This window comes from Antennarius striatus, chromosome 4 (genome assembly GCF_040054535.1).
Source record: "Antennarius striatus isolate MH-2024 chromosome 4, ASM4005453v1, whole genome shotgun sequence".
NCBI lineage: Eukaryota > Metazoa > Chordata > Actinopteri > Lophiiformes > Antennariidae > Antennarius > Antennarius striatus.
In genome coordinates this window covers 14,437,024-14,459,323 of record NC_090779.1, presented here as the reverse complement: position 1 = coordinate 14,459,323, position 22,300 = coordinate 14,437,024, and the positions used below count along the sequence as shown (strand labels likewise).

The 22,300-nt window shown below is 39.8% G+C and overlaps 1 protein-coding gene across 1 annotated transcript; it reads left to right on the top strand.

The window, feature by feature from the left end:
* Nucleotides 1-1,220: 1,220 nt before the first annotated feature.
* Nucleotides 1,221-12,691, top strand: rhcgb (Rh family, C glycoprotein b). Its single transcript, XM_068312449.1, has 11 exons — nt 1,221-1,512; nt 4,100-4,292; nt 4,841-4,991; nt 6,359-6,506; nt 6,619-6,785; nt 7,095-7,232; nt 7,398-7,534; nt 9,342-9,466; nt 9,629-9,702; nt 10,602-10,669; nt 11,325-12,691. Exons 1-11 carry the CDS (start codon nt 1,290-1,292, stop codon nt 11,356-11,358), a joined length of 1,458 nt encoding a protein of 485 aa, XP_068168550.1. The 5' UTR covers nt 1,221-1,289; the 3' UTR covers nt 11,359-12,691.
* Nucleotides 12,692-22,300: the final 9,609 nt, after the last annotated feature.

Below are 22,300 nucleotides of genomic sequence, written 5' to 3'. Positions count from 1 at the left end.
TTAATATTGGCAAAACCTTGCGTACACTTCTACTGTATATTCTGTTATAACTTTTGGGATGCATAAATGTAATGTTGGGATGCACAAATTTTGGTTGAAGCGCATCCCAGGGATGCACTGCTTTCTTTAGGTAAAATTAACTTTGTTGAGGTGAAGTCTGTTTACCCCATATACAGCAGGTCTACAAGACAAAGTGAGCTCCTGGGTCTGTCAACACAGTGAGTGATATTGATCATCCATTCTTGTTATGCATATTTGCGGTTACATCATGCTGGCAGCAAGCCAAGCAGGTTGTTCCAGATGTCACCCCCCGCCCCCCCATGAGACATATCCTACCATTCCTCTGGTTGTGGGTCTACCCCAGCATCTCCTTTCTTTCTAAAGTGTAGCCTCCTTAATTCAATGGGAATTTCTGTTCTTGTGTTATATTGGTTAACTGTTATCATGTTATAAAATCAATACCTATACCAATACCTATAATAGAATACGACATGCTTCTGATAAGTGGAATTACTATTACAAGTGTGACAAAAACATTCGTCTTCCTGTCATCATGTAAAGTCCTACATTATATATTCACATTTCCAAGAACTGCACACCCTAAATTATTGAAACGTAGTTGTTTCAATAACAAAATTCTGTATTTTGCACATATATTCTGACTATTTAAGCCTAAAGATGCAGTAAAACGGTGGACTTTTGTCAGTAAGAAAAAAATTCAGCTTTGTCATGTCCTGCATCTCTCTAACGAGACCCAGCATGGATACACATTATTTACAGTTCATGGTTCACATAATCTGTCCTGCACAGAGGAAAGACACAAGCCTCACAAGCACATCTTTGCCTTTTTGTAACATGACTTTGACACGGGAGTGCTGGGGTCTTTCCTTGAATACCTGCTCAAGAAAAGACTTAGCTAAGTGTATGTCAACCACAAACAATTGATTTATGTCTGTAAATATGTTTTTCCTCCATAAAGTAGAAATCAGGATTTCATTCCCTCACAACAAAGCTTCAATAAATATCAAATCAAATTATGATAGCATATTTGGGGTCAAATAATGAGACTTTTGGTTTATTTAAGACATGATACCATGTGAAAATGAAATCAAGTGTAAATGTGGAGGGAGGGACTGTGGGAGGATCTCCATGTTTAAGTAAACATATGCCTTTGCTCATCCTCCCTTGTACTTAAGATGCTCAGGATCCTTCAGGTGTAACTCTGACAGAATTCTTGTTACTCTTATACCTCTTAAAAAATAGACGACAATTAAAATTTACGGCTAACGATGGGCTGTGTTCAGAGCTTCAGGGAATTATGTGACCGAACCAAAAATACTAATGTTCGTCTCAGTCTTCCAGCAGTTTGCTTTGTGTGGCAAATTGCTATGATCATCCTGTTTGGGGTTTTTATCCGATACAATGAAGAATCAGATACACACTGGATTGAATACAGAAAATCTAAAAACATATCAAGTGACATTGAAAATGACTTCTACTTCAGATATCCAAGTAAGTGTCTTTTTATTTATTTATTTTCTCTCAACATTAATATAATAATAATAATTAAATCTTGACACTCTGTCCTGTAAATATACTATATATAACATCAATGCACATGGACCCTTTTGGCTTATCACAGTATTCCACTATAACTTGGATGTTTCGATAGCAGTTAAATATTCTACATGAGTCACCATGTTGATAAGAGACAGTGTGGATGAGATTAGTCCTGCAATGCTGACACCCAGCTGTTCACAGATCCCATGGGGTTGAAATCCCTTAGGCTTTTCTTTCCAGTTCAACTCAAGCAAAGTGTCAACAAATTAGTCCTTGTGCACATAGAAATATTTAAGACCTTATCGAAAAGTCACAAGACCTCCTCTCCCCTTTGCGTAACTCTTGTTTTTCCTGATCTGTGGGGAATAAGGTCTTCCTATAGAATTAATTTATTACAAACTGTTATTATACACACTATAATGTTTCAAGACAGAGTGGGAAACATTATTTTGAGAGGTGTCAGTCACGGTGCTCTCTTGTGTAATAACATAAGCCTATCTATTTAGGAATCCACATGGTTAAATATGATCCAGAAATGGTTCACTCTTCATATCATATTTTCATACCAATGGATTAAAGTTATTTTCTTGTGACATCTATGTCAAAAACAAGCTTTGATTTTCAATGAGCAATGTTTTCAGAATTATTTTTTGTTCCCCACCACCTAACTGGAAAGTAGAGGTAAATGTGTCCTTGAGTTATCTTCATGTGATTTCCACGTCCCTCATGTGCACCAAGGGTGATCTGTTGTGAAAACAAACAAACTGTCTGTATGCGCTCTATTGTCGTACTACAGATGTTACATCAACCCTGATTCTTGAATTTATTGGCAAACTCTTGACACCATTGGATGCAATTATCATTCAATGATATGTTGAAATTTCCTTTTATATCGCTGTAAATAATGTGTTTTCTTTCATGTTGAAAACATATTTCGTTGAGCAAAGACTCACTGTTCAGCCATGACAGGCCACTGTAACTCAGACTGCTGAAGAAATCAACACTGGTTCTGACAGCTGTCACAGTACAGAACTGGACTATGAGGCAATGGAAGAAGGGAGTCTGTTCTGATGAATCATGTTTTCTTCTACATCCCGTTGATGGCCGGTTACCTGTGCGTCGCTTACCTATGGAACATGTGACACAAGTTTGCACTGTCCTGCCATCCATGAGGATGCTACTTTCACACATGCAATCTACTGTTGTATTGGTACCATTGGGGATCATAGAGAACCTTCCATGGAAATTCCCACATGACAATGTCACAAAGAAAAATGACTCAAGAGAAAGTTTGAGGAACACAAGTTTGAAGTCTCGAGTTGGTCTCTAAATTTCTCAGATCTTAAATGAGCTAAATATCGATGGGACGTGCTGCTAATGGCTAGGTGCCAGATAGCACAACACACCTTCAGAGGTCTGGTGGAGTCCCTGCCTCAATGGGTTAGGAGTGTTTTCAACCAAAATGTGTGATTAGTTCTGTCTGGTTTTTATTTGTGTATTTGATTGTTTGTCAGTATTACACAAAACATAATTTCATGACCTTTGATATAATGGTTGGGCAAGTAGTAGGGAAGAACACCTTAAATTCTGGAGTAGATCTGGAAAATTTGGGAATTCTTTCTTCTTCTTTTTTTAACTCTGAATGTTAAAATGTATAAAAAATGACTTGAGTTCGATGAAACCAGATGAAAAATTGGGTATACTGTAGTCTCAAAGAGGGAACCATGACTTGTAGACTAGATCTAGATAAAGGAGTGAGCAACAACAATCGCTGAAAATGAGGAGAGATGTTGTCAACGTCAACAGAAAACTTTTGAACTCTTTTCTTCTTCCTTGTGTGAATCCAAACCATTCAAGTGTTCGGGTAAATAACATAAAACCACACCCCTGTGTCTCCCAGCAGGAGCGACAGTGACTTAAAGTGGATGATTTCTATACTGTACAAGATAAACATACATTTAAGCTCCTATAACCCTGACGCCAGCCATGTTAATGTACATTTATAACACGTGTCCTTACCCTGCTGGGCCTTTGTGGAGGCATGTTCTCCACTTTCTAGTTGTCATGTTGTCATTGGACGTGGACCTCCATACTGTGAGCTATCCCAACTCCGGAGTTTTTAATCAGTATAATTGATAGTCATTCATGTCAGACGTCTGTGTGACATGCAGGTTCCCATCACTGGACGTCTCATGGTAAATATTTTTGTTCTTTCTGAAATAATTGTGGCAAAGGACATTGATTTGATTTTAAGATCATTTTATGCCTCTGATATCATGTGGCTATAAAATAATCCCCAGTACATCGTTTCAAAAGGCAATGAGCTTTTAATTATTATTATTATAGGAATTGGAAGAATAATTAAAAAGTATTAAATATTGAAACATGATTCTTATATCATCATAGTGACTTTTTTAGCAGACTGACTGAGAATAAAGACACCCAGTTGGAGAAATTCTCATCATCTCAACACAGACAGGTTTGCGTCTCAGTCCTTTAGTGTTCATTCTTCTTATCTCCCTCATCTCTGCCTTCTTAGGTTTCCAGGATGTACATGTGATGATATTTGTTGGGTTTGGCTTCCTGATGACCTTTCTAAAGCGGTACAGTTTTGGCGCAGTGGGTTTCAACTTCCTCATTGCGGCCTTTGGTCTCCAGTGGGCGCTGCTGATGCAAGGCTGGTTCCACTCCTTGGACTTCACAGACGGAAAGATCAAAATTGGAGTTGAAAAGTAAATATTCAATTCTTCTCAAAATGATTGAAAAAGATCTTGTCAAGTTATTCTGTTTCAATTTGATGAAAGTAAACAACTACAAATAGAAAATCAAGGCTCAATGATTATATGTAATAATAAAATCATGCCAGTTGACAGTCTAAATAAAGTAACTTTATTCACCTCAAATTCAGTTTTATTTATTAGAATATATCTGAGGGGAATATGATTCTGTCCCTGTGTGATTTAGGAAAAGGGGATGCATAGTGGGTGGAAAAACCAGTTTGACCCACACAGTCTCAATTTCAGATGGTAAACAGAAACTTTAATGACAAGTAGAGATTGTGTTGTGGTGCAGTCACAGATATGATAAGAGTCACTCTGTATGTGGCTGTAAGGGTGAATAAAAGACAAAGGATTTCAGGAGAGCCAGATCAGTTCACGATTCGTCCAAAATACACTTTACTAAGTCTACTATTGTCTTCATGTCTTAATTGTTAGCCCAGATGGCACATTATGGTATATTGACTTGTTAACCAATGATCTCCCTCCCCCCCCCCCCTTAGTCTCATCAATGCTGACTTCTGCGTGGCGGGTTGCTTAATCGCCTATGGGGCAGTGCTTGGCAAAGTCAGCCCAGTCCAGCTGATGGTTCTGACTCTGTTCGGGATCACACTGTTTGCTGTAGAGGAATATATTATCCTAGATCTCATACATGTAAGTTGAAGCAATGGTGTTTGGAAAAGACATTCTATAATATATGTTGATCTTTCTCCATAACATTGATATTATTATTTCACATCACCAAACTCAGAAACTGTTGACTAGATGTTAGTGTATCAGTGTATGGCTGAGTGAATACTCCATTCCGAATGGTTCTGCTGTGTTTATTCACTCCTAATAATGGACACCTGTTAAGTGGGTGCCATGAAATCATCTGTCTGTTGTTTTAAATTATTTTCTTAGATTCTGACACTACTACACTTTAAATAAGTTACATGCAAAAGAATTTTAGGACAGTATCCAGCATTCAATCTCACAGCTGACAGCTTACCGAACATATGTATGTGTTGTAGGTTATCTATCACATAAGCATCTTATCTCACATCCCATTCACTGATTAACACATTCCTTTTGTTGTTGAAAATTCTGTCAATTTCTCTTTGTCATTATTTGTATGTGTGTTATTGTTTGTGAAATGTGTTAGCATAGCATGAGCTTTATGACTCATATTAGAACCAAAGGGTTCACTGCCCTGTGTTAGAAATACATCTTATTGTGCAGTGGGTTCTACTGTTTCTCCCACGTAGTGGCGCAGCTTCTCCTTTGTGTGGAACCTTATGGGATTGTCAGTCTGTCATTCATTCTGTATGTTTTTGTCCAGGGCATTACTCAGAACGCGTTCAAAATTTTACTATGAATCCTGGTTAATATATCAGCCTGATGCTGAAGTGGCACTTTTTGTTATGTAAAATAGTTTACATTTTCTTTCTGAAATATTCCAAAAAATTTTAGCACATTTGAATGCTTCGGTACATTCAGGTAACAACCCCATTAAAAACTTTCTTTTTTCACAGCAGTTTTCCAAAGCAGTTTTAGTTTTTTCCACGATAAGAGATTAAATTTCAAGAAACATTTTCATTAAATTGAAGAGGAGTGAGGAAACATTTTTTGAAAATCTAAAAATCTTAATCCCACTATTTTAACTCCATGTCAATAATTTTTAAATGAGAAGAAAAAAAATTCCGTCCATTTCAATTATGCTTTTGTGGAGGCAAAATTACCTACTTTTGACTTAACATCACATGGAGAAACAGTTCCATTAAAACTGAAAATTAACATTTTTCAGCTGTACAGTAGAGTTGATGATTTTAACTTTAATCCACACGATCATAAATTTATTCAGCGAGTTCTTGCTTCATAGTATGTGTCACCACGGTAAACTTTACTGCAGTTGGAGACTCAGTGGACTATTAATCATGTGGGATGGGAGGTATGTTATTTCCTGATAGGGCAGCTGTAAATATGTACTGTATGTAAATATGTATTTACTTCCACCAACTCTGATACATTCCTACTTGAAGGCCAGAGATGCTGGAGGTTCCATGGTGATCCACACATTTGGAGGTTATTATGGTCTTTCCATCTCATGGATGCTCTATCGGCCGCGCCTGGAGCTGAGCAACCGTCTGCAGGGCTCCGTGTACCACTCAGACGTCTTTGCTATGATTGGTGATTTTTATGATTACATACAAAAGACATCTTTTCAGCATCTTAACCTTTTGCAATGCTATCTGGAAGTAATGCATGTTTTTTTTAATGTGCCACCTTTCTGTCTGCTCAGGTACCCTCTTCCTGTGGATGTTTTGGCCAAGCTTTAACTCAGCCATCACAGACCATGGAGACGGGCAGCACAGAGCAGCCATCAACACCTACCTGGCTTTGGCCTCCACTGTGCTCACTACTGTGGCCATCTCAAGCCTCTTCCAGAAGCATGGAAAACTAGACATGGTAACTTTATTTTAAAATCAGTCTCAAGGCTTCTGTCGTGAAAAGTATGCATTATTAGGAGATGTGTTTATTTGTATAGAATATATCTCACAAATACATCATCAACTTGTTTAACTGTGAAATGTAGATGAGTTGCGCCACTGCTGAGTAAACTCAACATGCAAACAAGAAACCTGACTGTACCTTGAAGCTATGGCATGTATAGTCTGATTAATATGATATAGTCACCATATATGACTTTTCGGTGAAAGATCAAACTATTATTCTCTTCCATGACAAACAGGTAGATGTTTTATGTGTGATTCCCAGGTTCACATTCAGAACTCCACTCTGGCTGGAGGAGTTGCCGTGGGAACGGCAGCAGAGTTCATGCTGATGCCCTATGGCTCTCTGATTGTAGGCTTCTGCTGCGGCGTCATTTCCACACTGGGATACATCTACATCACGGTTTGGAGTGTTTCTGGTTATGACAATTATGACATGATGCGATTAAACTTTTATATTGTAATTATTAGAAAATCCAGGTTCCGTGTTAGTTTTTGTAACGAACATGCTTAAGTCAGCTATCAGAAATCAGGGTATCCAACCTAAGCTTTTTAAAAATCCCATCAGCCATTTATGGAGAAGCACCTGAAGATCCAGGATACATGTGGAATCCATAATCTGCATGCTTTGCCAGGAGTCATTGGTGGGATTGTGGGAGCCATCACCGCCGCAGCAGCATCAGAATCAGTTTATGGCCCAGAGGGGTGAGTGAAGACCAGCTCCCAAGGGTCATCGTAGCTCCTTTTGAATTAAATGTACAGTAGATGTTCTCAGGTAATAAAGAGTCAGAAAAATAAAGCAGGAATATTTGTATTGTTATAATAATAATGATAAAAATACATTTTATTTAAAGCGCCTTTCTTGGCACTCAGGGACACCGTACAGAATTATAGAAAGTCCATTAAAGAATCATCAATAAAAATAGATAAAATCAATAAAAAAAGAACAGCAGGTTTCAGCTGAAATGCTTTGAAGTGAGGGAGTGAATCGATGTTTCTAAGTTGGGGTGGTAGTGAGTTCCAGAGACGGGGAGCAGAGCGGCTGAACGCTATGCACCCTATGGTAGTGAGACGGGCTGAAGGGACAAACAGGTGTAAGGAGGAGGAGGATCTGAGGGAGCTGGAGGGAGTGGTGACGTGAAGAAGGTCAGAGAGATATGGAGGAGCGAGTTTGTGGATGGCCTTGAAAGATAGGAGGAGAATTTTGACATGAAAGCACAACTGGACCAGAAGCCGGTGAAGCTGTTGGAGGACAGGAGTGATGTGGTGAATGGAGGGGGTTCGAGTTATGATGCGGCCAGCTGAATTCTGGACCAGTTGTACTTTATGGAGGGATTTAAAGCCTGCAATAGCAGAGAATTGCAATAGTCAAGTCAAGAAGTGACGGCAGTGTGGGACGTGAGGGAGGGGCGAGAGATGATTGATATTGCGTAGGTGGAAGTAGGCAGACCTGGTGAAGTTGCTGATGTGTGACTGGAAGGATAATGTGCTGTCAAGGATGACACCCAGACTCTTAACCTGGGGAGAAGGCAAAATGATGGAATTATCGATGATGAGAAAAAAGCTGTCCGTTTTGGAAATGTTGGATTTGTTGCTAATGAGGAGAACCTCGGTTTTGTTGCAGTTTAATTTAAGGAAGTTTAGGGTGAACCAGATTTTTATTTTAGAGATGCAATCAGTAAGGGAGGTGGGCGGAAGAGTGGATGAGGGTTTAGTCGTGAGGTAGAGCTGGGTGTCATCAGCATAACAGTGAAAATGAATGTTGAATTTTCAAAAAATATTGCCGAGGGGAAGGAGGTATATGATGAAAAGGACGGGCCCCAGGACTAGACCTGGGGCACGCCTGAAGTGACGGAGGTGGGGGAGGATTTAACGGTATTGAGTTGGATGAACTGAGTGCATCCAGAGAAGTAAGATGAGAAACAGGCTAGCTGTAGTGTCATAAATGATGGTCATTTCAGTCGGTTTTGATGTGACGTAGTTGTGTGACGTCTATAAAAGGTGTGGCCGCGGCTTCTTCTGTGCCAGTGACAATAAAAGGAGTAACGCTGACGCCTCTTCAGAAGTGATGGTTTTTGTCCCATTTGAGAGACGCTAAAAAACGCCTCAGTCTTGAACGCTACATTGGTGACAGCGGTGGGAACCGCTTACAGTATTATGGGATGTATTTAATCAAGTTTGAGTAAGTAGGACCTCACTGAAGGCCTAGGTGTAAAAATTAACGGCCCGCCAGGGTTAAGGTTAGGGTTGTTTTTTTGGAGATGAAGGGTAGATTGGAGACGGGAAGAAAGTTGTTGAAGTCGAAGAGGTTGGCGCGAGGTTTTTTCATTATTGGGGTGATGGCAGCAGGTTTGAACGAAGTAGGGACATATCCAGTGGTGAGTGAGGAGTGTATGACGGCAGAGATGAGAGGGATCAAGGAGGCGAGACAGGCTTTAACAAATTGTGTGGGTAAGGGGTCTAGTTGTAGTCTTGTGTTCTGAAATAAGAGTTTCCTTCCTTTATATTCCAGCCTGGTTAACACGTTTGACTTCGAGGGGGAGTTCAGAGACATGGTGCCCACACGGCAGGGCGGTCACCAGGCTGCAGGCCTCTGTGTGGCCATCTGCTTTGGTGTAGGTGGAGGCATCATTGTGGGTAAGGAATAAACTCTGCAATCACCCTTCAAAGATATATGAACACAAATGTACATCATGAGTGTACATAGCTGTGCTGTTACCGGTAGAAAACAGTTCTAATGAGTTTAGATTAGGGACTGTTTGTTTAAATTAATAATGAGTTTATTTGTATTCTTCTCAGGTTGTATTTTGAGATTACCAATCTGGGGAGATCCCGCAGATGACAACTGTTTTGACGATGAGTGCTACTGGGAGGTGAGATATGAGGCTTTACTGTCGTAAAGTTTTTATACATATGACATCAAATCACAATTTAGACATTCATTCAGCAGGAATTATGAAGCTGCTCAAAATGTTGTTTAAGTGTTAGTTTTATAGTGGAGTAAAATTCCAGTCGCGATGCACTACCAGATACACAGTTTAATCCGAACGCCGCAACAGTTAGGACATTGAGTAAATGCCAACAAACACAACTGAATGCAATCATTTACTGTAAATTCCCTTTAAACATAAATGTCCTTTAAAACAGAACTAACATCAGATGTTAAAGGTTCAAACTGATAAATTTTCCTTGTCAAAGTTTATGTAAATTCTAAATTTTGTCCTAATTGTAAAAATGTGAGAAATGTGTTAATTTTTTACTGTTAAATCACTTTTCCTGGGATTTCTTACATTTTGAAAGTGGCATTCTGTCCAGTTTTTACTGTTTGAATTATTTTTAAAAAATTAAAACAAAAAAAAGCACACAATGTGTTCAGAAAATTCCAGTTCAGGCACATCTTTAAATCTATTGTCTTACATATCGAATGTTTTTTAATAGCACTGTGAAAAATGATTACCAAACTATGCCTTTCTGTTTTACTAATATTGAACATATATAAATAGACATTCCAGGTAGATATCATGGGTTTACTTTAGATTAGGATTTTCCTGCTGACTCACATTTTGCTGCTTCATCCTTTACCTTGAAGCTGTTTTCAGTTGGCGTGCTAGTTATCCTGCTGCTTCTGGTCATGAAGTTACGAAAAGCAGCTTATAACTGACCATTTTAAGACTCAAGCATGTGAACATAGCATCATATATTTTGTATTTGTTGATTTTTCAGTTGTAATTCACCACCTGAATCATTGTGTTAAAGCTGTGATTGTTTGCAGGTGCCTGAGGATGAAGAGAGCGTCCCACCAGTCCTTCAGTACAATAACCACATGCGGAACAAAGCTGTGTAAGTGTCCTTTTAGTTTATCTGACAACAGTATTTTGGTCATGGAGACATGCGATTCTCACAGCAAACAAAGGATACGGGTTGTAGCTTTTGTTGCAAAGAAATGTGTTGCAGTGTCCTCTTGGTGGCAGCAGAACCAAATTTGTGGAGACTGCATGTGACTGGATGTAATTTCGACCCTTTGTTAGGCATATCTATTCATAGCGTAGAATGGTATGAACACAAAATCACCATGCAGCTATAGGCAGCATGGCCTCTGCTGGCACAGAGGCCAGAGCGGCCCCCTTGTTTAGGCTAGGTTATGAAATGATGATGCAGACCCAGTGCTGTTCCATTTCAAGCTCACCTGTGCAGTTTGTTGATATGGGTTTTCACAGCACAGATCCACATGTGAAATCTTCAAAGTGACCTTGAAGGTGTGCAACAGAAGTCATGTCTCCTGAAGAAATGAGTCGTCTTTAAGATCAAACCAGCTCTAAAGTCAGACCCTGACTTTAGAGCTGGACTTCTGAATGGGAGAGTTTGTATATAAACTCCCAGTGAAGACTGATGGGAGTTTGTACGGGTGTAGATGACTGACAGATATTTGATTTGTTCATTAAATGAAGTTAATCTGTTTTTCACACCTTATTTAATGTTTTTTTCTTCTTTCCAGAACGGAGTCAAATTTCAGCATGGAACAGACTTGATGCTGTGCCCACATTCTGATGGATTTCAGGCCTGTTTGACCTGGAATTGTTCTCGATTCTTTAATGGTTATTATGTTTGTCTGTTTGTTTGTTTGTTTGTTGGGGGGGGGGGGTTGTCTGAATAACAGGATTTCCATTTTTTCAAAAATATGAATTCTGAGACTAAATGAAATGATAAACCGGATGTAATGGACCGGTGCTGAATCACAACATGACATTCAGGACATAATCATGGTGGTTGAGGGCAGATCGTTTTGAGCCGTGTTTTGTGCTTATTTGTTTTCACACCCTCTTGAGTTGCACTACAGCAATTTTCTGCTTGAGCTTTGACATGTCAGTTTTTCCTGGTTTAAAAGTTTCTGACATTGTAGACTTATTAAATCACTTGTGCTGTCAAATTGATTGGATACATGTTTGTTTCTCCCTCGTTATTATTGCCACATTAAAACAAAACAGAAGAATTACAGTAGCCATTCTGTGTCTTCATGCAGAACCAAAAGTTATTTATCCTTTCAATCTTTATTGATTTTAAAAAATAAGAGTTGTGAAATTTGTTTTAGAAATTATGACTGAAAAAATTCATTTTAATTCCCCCCACACAATCTTGATATTTATAAACACTATAGTAATTCTTTGTGGGTGGCACGGTGGCGCAGTGGGTAGAAGGCGGTTCCGGGTTCAAGTCCCATTCTGTGCAGAATTTGCATGTTCTACCCGTGTCTGCGTGGGTTCTCTCCGGGTTCTTCAGATTCTTCCTCAGATGGATTGAACATTCCAAATTGCCTGTAGGAGAGAGTGTGTCCCCTTGCATGTTTGTCTGTGGTTCCGCGGTGCACTGGCATCGTGCCCGAGTGTACCCTGCCTTGCACCCCCAGTCAGCTGGGATAAGCTCCAACACCCCGCAACCCGTGACAGCGAATGAAGTGGGTTTAGAAGATGAAATAAAGAAAGAATGAATATGAATGCTTTAAAAGATACTCTTATGTAGATTCATCTATGTTTATTCCTAGATAACTATAGTGTTGTAAAAACATATTCTTTATAATTACCATTTTGCTCTAGAGTTACTTCTTTTCATTTAATATCTGTTTATACTCCAACTTCTGCTCAATGATAACATCCTCACATCCCTATCATATTTAATCCAATCATTTATGAATTATTTATTTACTGGTTTAATTAAGTAAATTAAAATGAATGAGTTTGATGAGTGCTGATGTGCTGTTTGTACATTTAAACGCTAAACAGAATATTTATGTCACTTTGTTTGGAAAAATGTTTGTGCTACTTCAGTTGTCATGTGACTTCAGAAATTAATTAACAGCTGTTAATGACGTGCTATAATTACATGATAGATTTTATGTCCAATTTATGTAAATTCAGTAAATAAAACATATTTTAAGTAATGGAATTTTTTAATCATTTGTTGAAATCAATTACAGTATTTTCTGCACTATAAGGTGCACTGGACTGTAAGGCGCACCTTTAATGAATTGTTATTTTATAATTTATTTTCATACATAAGGCGCACCAGATTATAAGGCGCATATAATAAAAAATATCAAAATAGATTTAAAAAACTAGTGGCTGTAGTTGCGCTATCCGTCCACTAGCTAGAACATTCATGACTGGGTACCTTTAGTCAGCTGTGAATGGCCCCTATTGTTATTTCAATGAAGCCATTCTGAGGCCCCGTCCACACAATGACGGATTTTCTTAAAACGCAACTTTTTAAAACACATCGAAAACGATTCACGTCCACACAACAGCGTTTTCAAAAAAATCTCCGTCTACACGTAAACGCAGCAGTGCGTTTTCAAAGACAGCTATAAGCATGCCAAACCATGCTTATAGCTGTCGGAGTTTAAGCCTCATCAAGGAACCTGATCACTTCATCACTTTGCCATCTTAGGCCCCGTCCACACGATGCCGGAACTTTTTGAAAACGCAACTTTTTTGTTGCGTTTGCGCCTTCTGTCCACATGACAATACAGATATCCGGAACGAAAACGCAACTTTTTAAAAATGCTGGTCTAGGTGGATTTTTTTTTAAACGCTGGGTCTAAGTTGTCGTGTGGACGGTGTATCTGCAACTTTTTAAAAAGCGCTGACGTCTTGCCTGCGACGAAAACCTCTGTGACGTCATATTTATAGGCCGTGTGTTGTGACAACAAAACACGGAGGATTCCTATTGGATAAAATTTGACTCAATACTGACACCACATGGTTTGGCATGCTTATAGCCGTCTTCGAAAACGCACTGCTGCGTTTACATGTGGACGGAGATTTTTTTGAAAACGCTGTTGTGTGGACGCGAATCGTTTTCGATGCGTTTTTTAAAAGTTGCGTTTTCAAAAAAATCCATCATCGTGTGGACGGGGCCTCAGAAAGACGTCAACACGCATATTAAAAAACCTGACAATGAAACTGAGTGCGCTCAGTTCGAAGAGAGAAGATTATTTCCTGATCTGAAGTTTAAAGCAGATGTTTAAACTCTGACGTTCGTCTTTGTTTATTAATTAAATATTGTTTCAACCGATCGGCAGTCCAGTCGGAGGTGAGGTGCAGCTATTTGCTGCTGTGTGTCCTAAACTATTTTTTAACCAGTTTTCAATGTCAGTCTGCTACTTTACTGGCAAATGCGACGATGGTTTTACTCCTAGAACTGACTTTAACGTCGGTGTCTCACCGCCCTGAATCTCACAGCACGTCGCTGCAGACAGAATACACAAGCCTAAATGCGCCCCTCCGCTGCCCGCCCAGAGCTATCAAATCAATGCACACCAGGCACCATCGTCTAGCAGTGACTGCTCTTGAAATTTCAGGAAAGGCTAGAAGTTCAGCTTTGAGGGTCTTTCATTCACCTTTTTGCCAGTTTCTCCGTGTTTTTCCGCAAACTAATAGAGTAGACCGTCACTACAATCCAGTACTGACACTCGACAACAGCTTTTTTAGACCAATTAACTTTAAAGTGGGTTATTTCCGGTGCCACAATAGTTGGGAAATACTGAGATCAGTCAGTCAGTCAAACTTTATTAATAGAGTTGTTGAAAATTCCCAATGTTTTACTACGTTATCGTAGCCGATCACGTAGCCTGTTCTCAGCAGGCTGCTCTGCCGTCAAACAGCAGGAGTGAGAGTCGGCACCCTTGACTACCGTTGTTAGGGGGCGTAGTACGGCCTGAATACTGTCTGAGGGTGCCCCTGGTGACACGGTGCAGCATGACTGCCGGCCAGACTGCCGGCTTTTTTTCAGCGATCTTGTTTGTCACCAATACTGATAAAGCGCACCACGGAATTATGAGAAAATTATCGGCTTTTAGGTGCGTCTTATAGTGCGGAAAGTACTGTAATTAAAATGTCTAAATTTACCACTGAACAGCCTGCTTCCTTTCTTGTTAGGTCAGAGTGGGGTTAAAGGCCACACCCTTATTGCTCTCTCAGGACACTGTGGTGACCAACGAGCTGCAGACCGGCCTCATCATCGTGTTCTTGGGTCAAAGGCTGACAATTCAGCAAGGTCACGGACAAGGATGCCCACATATGCTGGAGTCAATCATTCGACTCATTTAAATCAGACACTGGAAGTCGGTGTTATTGATTTTGTATTAAACAAGTATTCTTTCACGAGATAATTCTGATAAATACTGATTCCGAACACAGTTTATTTCTGTATTTAATAAACAACCCCTTCAATCCATTTATTTCATAAGGTCACCTGGCTGCGACGTATGATCGGTCTTAGGCGGCGGCAGCTCATGGTGGGACTGTGGATGATTCCCACACATGAGTAGCATGGAGGAATCCACCTCCCCGTCCCGTCTCCTCACTAACAAAGGCAGGCTTAGTGCTGTTTTCTTTTGTCATCAGTAACGTGTTTGAGTAAAGGAGGTAATGGTACCACAAGTGCTCCAATTAAAGGAGATGCAGCCCTGCTGAGAAGAAAGGCTGTGCCCTTGACACCCTCCCACCTTACCCCAATACATACACGCCACACATGTATATTCACGTACAAACCAAAAAAACGGGGGCCTCTTCTCATCCTACCCCCAATGCAGTTCCCGCCTCAACTCTGCTCATGTTTATTCATCAATCACTTAGAGGGCAAATGCAGGGGCCTGTTAAATCCAGACCAGATGTACTCTATTTATTGATGATTTTTGATTTGAGACAGTGGAAGCCTATGACATCACGACGGTCAGCTCTGAGGCTCTTGCCACAGGGAAACTGGATGGGCAGAGCGGAGAACGATTGCCAGGAGAAGCCATTGAGAAATTGAGGTTTAAAAACTTCAGGAGGCAGCCGGGGGGGGGGGTGGGGGTGAAAAGGGAGGAGGGGCAGAAAGAGAAGGCTGACGACTGACTGCCATTCCGGCTCAATCATGATCTTTGATTGACAGGTGGAGGGGAAGGAAAGGCTGGGAAAGAGGGTGCAGGACAAGGATTTAGAATGGGGCGCTGCACAAAACACAGTCCCATATGGGGGGCTGAGGAGACACTCATTAATAATAAAGAGCATACCAGGAAAAGCAATGTTTTCTCCGCATCCCAGGGATGTTGTTTGTCGGTGAGATTAGTTTGTAATCTATTCAAAGCGTGTAAAATATATACGACAGAAATACAACTTGGGAGGTCACACGGAACACCTGGCTGTGGATTTCAATGTTCTTTTCTATTTTTATATCTCTAAGAAAATAAAGTATTAATAAGGCTTTGTGGATATGTATCAGTCACCACAGTGAAGCTCCAACCGCAAATGAATTGCAAGTGAAACTCACTTTATAGTTAAAGGGGTTTGCTGCTGTTAGAGAGTCATTCAGGGATCCCTGTTTATTCCCCCATAAAGAGAGCAGTAAAAGTCTCTATTGAAAGCAACTAAAGTCCATAGAACGGTTCATAAACTATTTAAGTCCTTACTTCTCTTATTATACAACTTCAGCATCCCCAATAAACGGGGAAGTTCATCACTTTTCCGATGAGCTGTTAGCTCCCATTGTAACATCTCCGGTCACTTAATTTAATAATCTTTTGAGGTGTAAAGAAGTAAAATTATTAATCATTTCACAAACGAAGGCTGAGATCAGATTTAAGTAAAACATTCTTTTTCCTCTAATTTGTCTTTTGGTGTAGCATGTAAGGAGCTAAGAATTTGTAACTTTACTTGAGTATTATTATTTTTTACTGATGCATGTATAACACATTTGTGGGAAAATCTTTTTCAATTAACATCAGTTAAAAGTTGTTCAACTTCTGTGAACATATTTAGACAGCTTAAGTAGATTTTGGGAGTGTAATGTAATAATTCCAGCAGGTTTTTGTATGCATCTTACTAGTGTGTGAATGTTCTACTGTATATTGTATACATCTCCTCTTTCTCTTCTGTTATACGCCTGCTGGTGAACATCCCAGCTCTGCCTGCTCAGGGTACCCACGGGCCTCCCCACGCCACAGACTGTCTGCAGAGGCTGCTAAAGTGTCCCTGTCAGACCACAGTGGAGAGGAACAGCAGATTAGCCATGATCCTATCCGCTCACCACTAGCCCCTTCATACGCTCCGTTACACCAGCGTTTAAAAGGAGGAGGGGATGTCATTCAGACCCCTGATATGAATCCCAGACGTGGGGACAAGAACAGAGCTTTCACCTTCATTTCACAGAAAAGACCCCTATCTGACACCCTCTAATTCTGGTTGCTACGGGCTTCTGGGTTCAATGGTGGACTCCTGTTGTGAGGGGACAAAGCCCCCCAGTCATTCGGCGAAGGTTGCTAGGAGAGGTAGAATGTATGGGGAGGGACGGGCTGCCGTTGTCCCCCAAGAAATGTCTCTCTTAAGGCACCCGGCATCTGGTGATTGACAGGTGGCTACACGCTCCACTGCGGATCACCCAGGAGGTCTGGGGGGGTCTTCTACAGTATTTCTGACTGTGTGTATGGGTGTACTTGTGTGTGGGTAGAACTGTGGATGTGTGCAGGTTACGTTGGTTGGCAGAGGGCTCATGAACGCCAGCAGGTATGTTCTACCTGTAGAGGGAGCTGGACTCTGGACATTTGCATACCTGGGGGGCAATGGTCGAAATCTATTGAAAAACTACATTCAGAGTCCATCTTAAAATGCCTCTCGAGTGCATTTATTCTGTGTTCACAGTGATTTTTGATTTGTAAGTATGAATTAGTTTGAAAGTGACTTGCAGTCCAATATGCAATTTAAACAAATGTCAGGTAGAAACTTTAAGAGCAATTAGACCCTACTGCATGGGATCACTATTCCCACTTCATATTCAGGTCCCTACTCCCCTCCAGTCTGGGAACCGATACCGTTCCAGTGATTTGGACATATGCAGTGTCTGTATCAGAGACGAGGGGGAAAGAGACGAAATAGGACGACAGCACCTAAAGGGGTCCCCACATGGCTGTCTCGCCTCAGATAGACGTCTGGGATTGTCTGGGTTCTACACTCCCAGACAGAGAGCCCCTGCACACGTCAAACCCTCCCCACACTCCACCCCCACCTTCCCTTGACCTTGACTCTATGTCTCTGTGGCCCTCCAGACAGTCTGGGGTCAAAGGCTAACACAGCAGTCACACATCAGACACGGTTCAGGTCCCCTGTGTCCATATAAATGCTGAATGGTAAATCAGCCTGTTGGAATGTGGTGTTGAATTCCTGCAGAGATGGACCAAAATCCTCAGGAAGACAAATTATTGATAAAAGAAAAAAGTAAATGATTACATTTTATTGATTTTATTGTTTTTTATGTCTCATCCTTCAGTAATTTGGAGTTGAAGAAAATGTACATTTTTCCAATTAATATTAAAATAGGGATTCAAAATGCAGATCTATTATTTGGCTATATTCACGAGGAAAAGCATCATTTAGTTGCTTGACCATGCGCACAATGACTGTTGCTCCTCTCTCCATCTCTTATGTTATCACTTTGTGTATCTTTTTTATCTTTCACCTCGTTATTCAGATCAAGAAAGATGTTTTATATTTAAATGAGGTAATTTATGGAGCATTTCCCATCTGGATCTGGATGTGTAGCACAGTCTGTGGAGCGAAGAGCGATGTTTATACGGGGTCAGACAAAGCCAGCAGTCATCGTGACATAAAACACATTAAGAATGAGACACATTCATGGTTTACTGACATTATTCACACTCTCTCTGTTTGACTAGTTTCATACTGGAAGCAGAGTTTAATGCCTTTACTGTTTCAGATACCATGTCTGTTTTCCTGTGCAGGATAAAAGCCCTCATTGCAAGCTGTCAACTTATTTGTTTGGTTTTTTTAAAAGCCTGCTGTAATTATTTACATTTTGAAACTTGTTTTTTTTTTTTTTTTACTTTAAATGATTAATCATTGTTGATCTAATAAAATGCCCTCCAATGGTGGTTTTATGTCATTATTAAATTATGTTTGTGCTTTTTGCTCTTCAATTTTAAAATCGTCCTAATTCATGTGCTGGTGTCTTTTATGACAAAACTGATTTTCTGTTTATTAAAATCGCAAACAGTCAATGAGCTGTACAATGAGTGTCAGTTTATAATGAGACTTTTACTTTTAGCTGCTAATGCTAGTGAAACTTTGATGTCTTGTACTTCCTGAGTGCTGCCAACTTGAAATTCCAAATGGGATTGATCCACAACTTCCTGCAAGAAGAGCTTTTGTGTCTCAAAGGGATTTTTCTGGCTAAAGAAAGTGTAAAAAAAAAATTCTGCCATTATAAAACCTCGCAAACAAATGACAATCTGCAAAAAAAAAAATTCACACACACACACACACACACACATAAAAGTCTGTAAAATTAGAGTTTATGAATTACGCCCCGAATTACGCCCCTGTAATTCATTTTAGTTTTTTGCGTTGTGTTGCATTTTTGCCAGCTGTCTACAACCATACATGTATACTAAAACTTGGCATTACTGCGGATCATCAAATAACAAAACCTATTTATATTATTTATTTATGTCTCTTTATTTTAACTTGATGTTATTGCCTGTTGCATCAAACCTGAGATGATCATCCTTTAAATAATCCCGTATGTTTCAGTAGCCTGTAACAGGACTGATGGATGACCCCGATCTCGTACAGGCTGCCTGTCAGAGACAGTGAATGTCACACTGGCTGCTATTTACTGTATAACAGGCTGGGAATGCGCTACAAGAGGAAATGTATGTTGCACTGATGTTCTTATGCACACATTTGGGAAGGAGCTGTAAATACACATTAAATGAATAAAAACTCCCCCACTCAACAAAAACAAGAACGATCAAATAAATTGATTGGCTTTTTGTCACAAGGAATTGTATTTAATTGTTTTTGGAAAAAAAATAATTAGTGTGATCATTTCACAATAAAAAAACAAACATTTATTTTATGTTCTATTATGTGAAGATTGTTTGATTACAAAAAGTGAAGCATATATTCACTCTGTATCTAAATTAATTATTCAATATGGCTCTCCAACCAATCGCCAAGAGGAGCACTAAAACTTCAAATCATGTGGATCATTCATTATACAGTATATGTAGATTTGTTCGCCTATTTTGTCCCTTGTATATTATTTTATCTGTAGCATGTGGCTAAAAAATGAATGGAATGAATGAATGGTTGTTTGTAGCTTCCTGTCTCTTTGATTTGCCGGATCCCTTAGAAATTTCAATTTGCTTTCTTTAAAACATTAATTTTTATTTACAGTTTAATAATTTGAGGTATCCAGAGTATTTTGGATTACCTCTTTTATGGAGGAAACGACCCATTACAAAGAGGTTCAGTAATTGAAAAGAGAAAAAGCCCCCCTGTCGTTTCAAACTGTCTCCTCTAACTTCCGAGGTGCGGGGGCCCATGAGGCTGACTGCACAGCGAGTGTGTGGGCCTCCAGCAAACGCCTGAAAATGACTCCTCTGAGGCAGTTGTAGCAGAGTTTTCAGCGAGGGCGGACTTGTAGGACACATTAAATCAGCCTGATTAGGAGTTTAGATGAGGGGAAGGCTCATGTCTGGCTGAAAGGCTGCTGGATAGTACTTGAATGATACTATTCACATCCTGGGAGGAAGGTCAGTGTCAGAGGAGTTCACAGGCCCCATCTCCATTCTTATGCTAAAGAAACACACACACACACACATAGGCTCATTCAGTGGCAGGCCAGGCATAAACAGCCTCGACTGACTTTCCCTCCAAAACGTTAGGATTCTTCAACTCGAGCTCTAATGTCCTGCCTATTGGTTTCTTTTGGTTGATGCTTCTGAAGTGGAAACTGTTTTTGATTAATAAATGGAAGTCTTTCACTCATCTGTATATTTTCACACCTGAGCTTTGATAAAGTGTTAAGAGATTTGCAGTTTCACTACAAAACCTATTCTTTCTAGATATAAAAGTGTCCTTTCTAATGAGTTAAACAATTTTATCTATTAAAAATATGTAAAAACCTAACATATACTTCTTCATGCATCTTCCCGTCAGGCTCTGGGTCCAGAGCCCACTGGGGAATAGAAGGAAATGGCCACTCAATTAGTAGCCCTTGACCTGTGGCCCTGGCTCACATGGCTCCTGACTTCAGCATGTTTGCAGCCTGTTTATTGTCCTCAAGGGGATTTTGTCCATGTCATGACCTCTGACCCCTGCTGACCTGTAGGAACTCCACCAACAGGTCTCTGATGAGCTGACCTACTGCATGAGTCTCTCATCAAAGAGCAATTTTCAACCCTGCCGAACGATGAGACCATTTTGTGGTTTTTCCTGGAGCTCTGTGTCATTTGTTTGTATAAATAAATCCAAAAAACACATATTTGCAAAGTGTACAGGGCAAACTCAACAGAACATGCTCTTTTAAATGATGAAAATCACACAGTGTAACAGTATAACAAAATCATTAGAACATTTACGCTTTCATTTCAGCCAAGCTGATTTCACTAATTGGTTTCCATTCATCCAGAAAGGGGAACTAATAACCAAAATCAGATGCTGTGTAGTGTTGGAATGATGGAATGAAAACATGCTGACTCCTGCGGGGGCCTCCATGCATTCCATTTCCACTGCTACATGAGTATGATTTTAGATTCAAGCAGATGTGAAGATGCTGCTCACACATAAGTGATTTATTTAATTAGATTTTTCAAACTTCATTCCCTAATTATTACTGGAAATGTTTATCTCTTTGTGGCTACTGTTTACTGCAGCCCATATGGGGCGTTTAGCAGCCATTCTTTATTGTTGTTTTCTGCGTTTGGCACAGAATTGTGTTCTCCTTTAAAATCAACGTTCATGCCACATATTCTTATACGTCTACCACAGTGACACTTCAGTTCCTCTCCATCAGATCAATGAAGTTGTTTTTTTTAATTTATTTATTTTTAACGTTATTTAAAAAGGAATGCGCGAAAATTATGGGCGATAATATTTAAGAAAACAGGTTTTTTGAGTTAAAATTAAAATAAATATAAAAGGAGGATCAAACATGTACAAACGTATTCTTCGTTTTTTAAAGCATATACTAATGATAGATCCTATTTATAAAACATGGCACATTAAAAAAAAATCTATTTTCCCCCCCTTTTTCATCGGTCAGATCTAATCCCCGGCTGACCCCGTGTCTGTCCATCTGCTGTTGGAGTCCGGACCCGGATTGTGGCACCGGGACAGCCTGTAATCCCAAACCTGATTAACACCCCCAGAACAACAACAACAACAACAACAACAACAACAACAACCCTCAACACTGGACAGAAATAGCACATGTAGCTTTAAATCAAACATCACGCAGGCCTGCAATCCATCCTCGTTCTTCATTCATTTCACCGACTGCGTTAAAATCTTCTACACGTTTCCTCCTTTTCTTTCTTTTCTTTCTTTTTTTTTTTTTTTTTTTTGGTCATCATTAATATTGCGCAGCAAAAAAAAACAACCAAAAAACAAAACAAAACTTTGACTGTACGTTGACGGT